The sequence below is a fragment of the Octodon degus genome, unplaced genomic scaffold (assembly GCF_000260255.1).
Source record: "Octodon degus isolate 3935 unplaced genomic scaffold, OctDeg1.0 scaffold00027, whole genome shotgun sequence".
NCBI lineage: Eukaryota > Metazoa > Chordata > Mammalia > Rodentia > Octodontidae > Octodon > Octodon degus.
Window position 1 is genome coordinate 13,579,511 of NW_004524603.1, and position 1,438 is coordinate 13,580,948.

The 1,438-nt window shown below is 52.6% G+C and overlaps 1 gene segment (V, D, J or C); it reads right to left on the reverse strand.

Moving 5' to 3' along the window:
- Positions 1–561: 561 nt before the first annotated feature.
- LOC111816131 lies at positions 562–1,037 on the reverse strand. The segment is given in 2 exon segments: positions 562–893; positions 989–1,037. Coding segments are annotated over 2 exon segments (381 nt in total).
- Between the last annotated feature and the right edge of the window lie 401 nt (positions 1,038–1,438).

The following is a 1,438-nucleotide window of genomic DNA, read 5'->3' on the forward strand; positions in this document are numbered from 1 at the left end:
GGAAGGAAGGATAGGAGAAGCATCGCTGAGCCCCAAAGCCCGGGTAAGTCTCAGCCACTACGGAAAGGAAAGCTCTCTGCCAAAGGAGGGGTGATTGACATCTCTGCTATCGGAAGAGCCAGGCTTGGATGAGGGCCTGGCTGCATGATGGCATAGAAAGACTAGAGGGCTGGGAAGAGGGACGAGCTGGTGGGGATCCGGAGCACAGCTGTCCTCATGGGAAAGGTGGGCAGCAGCAGAGAGGGATGAGGCTGGGGGAGAATTCTGCAGAGAGGTGATGTAGTTCCTCCCATAACAAGGAACCCAGGTATGACCAAGTGGTAGACCCTGTTCCATGCAGGAAGGAGTCACCTCCAGCCTGGGAAGAGAAAAGTCAGTCACATGGAACCACCAGAAGCAACAGTGGAGACCTCTGTATCCAGACTGGGCCCAGGCTTGGTTGAGACGGTCTGGAGATGCACATCGACATGCCAACCCAGCGTCGCCGGCGTGTCAGCCTCCCTGTGCTGAGATCCCTGCCCAGGATGCCACGGGGTTCTGGGATGCAGGGCTGCCCTGGTCTTAACGTGCAGAGCAGAGGCAGCTGTGTAGCACTGTGGAGTAACTGCTGGCACAGAAGTACACCGCTGTCTGGGAGGGGCTGGCCGACTCCAGGGTGAGCGGGAAGTTCTCGCTACTGGATCTGGACACCGTGTACCCATCAGGGACTTCTCCTTTTTCAGTGAGGTTAACGTCAAATGAGTAATAGACAAGCCTCAGCCCTAGCCCCAGATCCTGGCGGTACCAGTACATGCTGTCGTGCTTCAAGTCCTGGGCACAGCTCAGTGTCATGCGCTGGCCTGCCTTCAGGACCTGGGCTGTGGGGGTCTGAGTGAGGCCAGCATTTCCTGGACCTGCAGAGAAAGAGGAAAGGCTGGTGCTGAGACCTCGGTGGAAAGGGTTGGTCTGGGACCTGAAATCCCACGCCAAATCCCTGCCCAGGACTTGCCTGCCTGAAGGAGGCAGAATGCCACACAGCAAAGAAAGTTATAGCTCATGGGGCCGGCAGAACAGAGGACTCTTATGAGCCTGTTAGACAAAGGAGGCTGGTCTCTTTAGGAGGAGTCATTTGAGTCCCTCACCTCCCTGCCTGGGCACCACAGTTTCCTGTCACTGGGGAACACACCCCTCCCCTCTCAGGAGCAAATCTAAAATAAATGCATCTTCCTAACCCAGGTCTTACAATGGGACACATTTGTCTGAATTGACACAAGCTATTGTTGACTTTTTGAAAAAACATTTTTAAGTCCCTGTTTATTATATTTCTGCAATACCATTCCTCACTCTCACACTGGTTTTAATATTCTAAGTATTTATGTAGTCTAGAATAGTAGAAAAAATCTTTATAACTTTCCAACAGGTTTGGACTCCTCTGTCCAAATTCTCCTTTTTTTTTTTT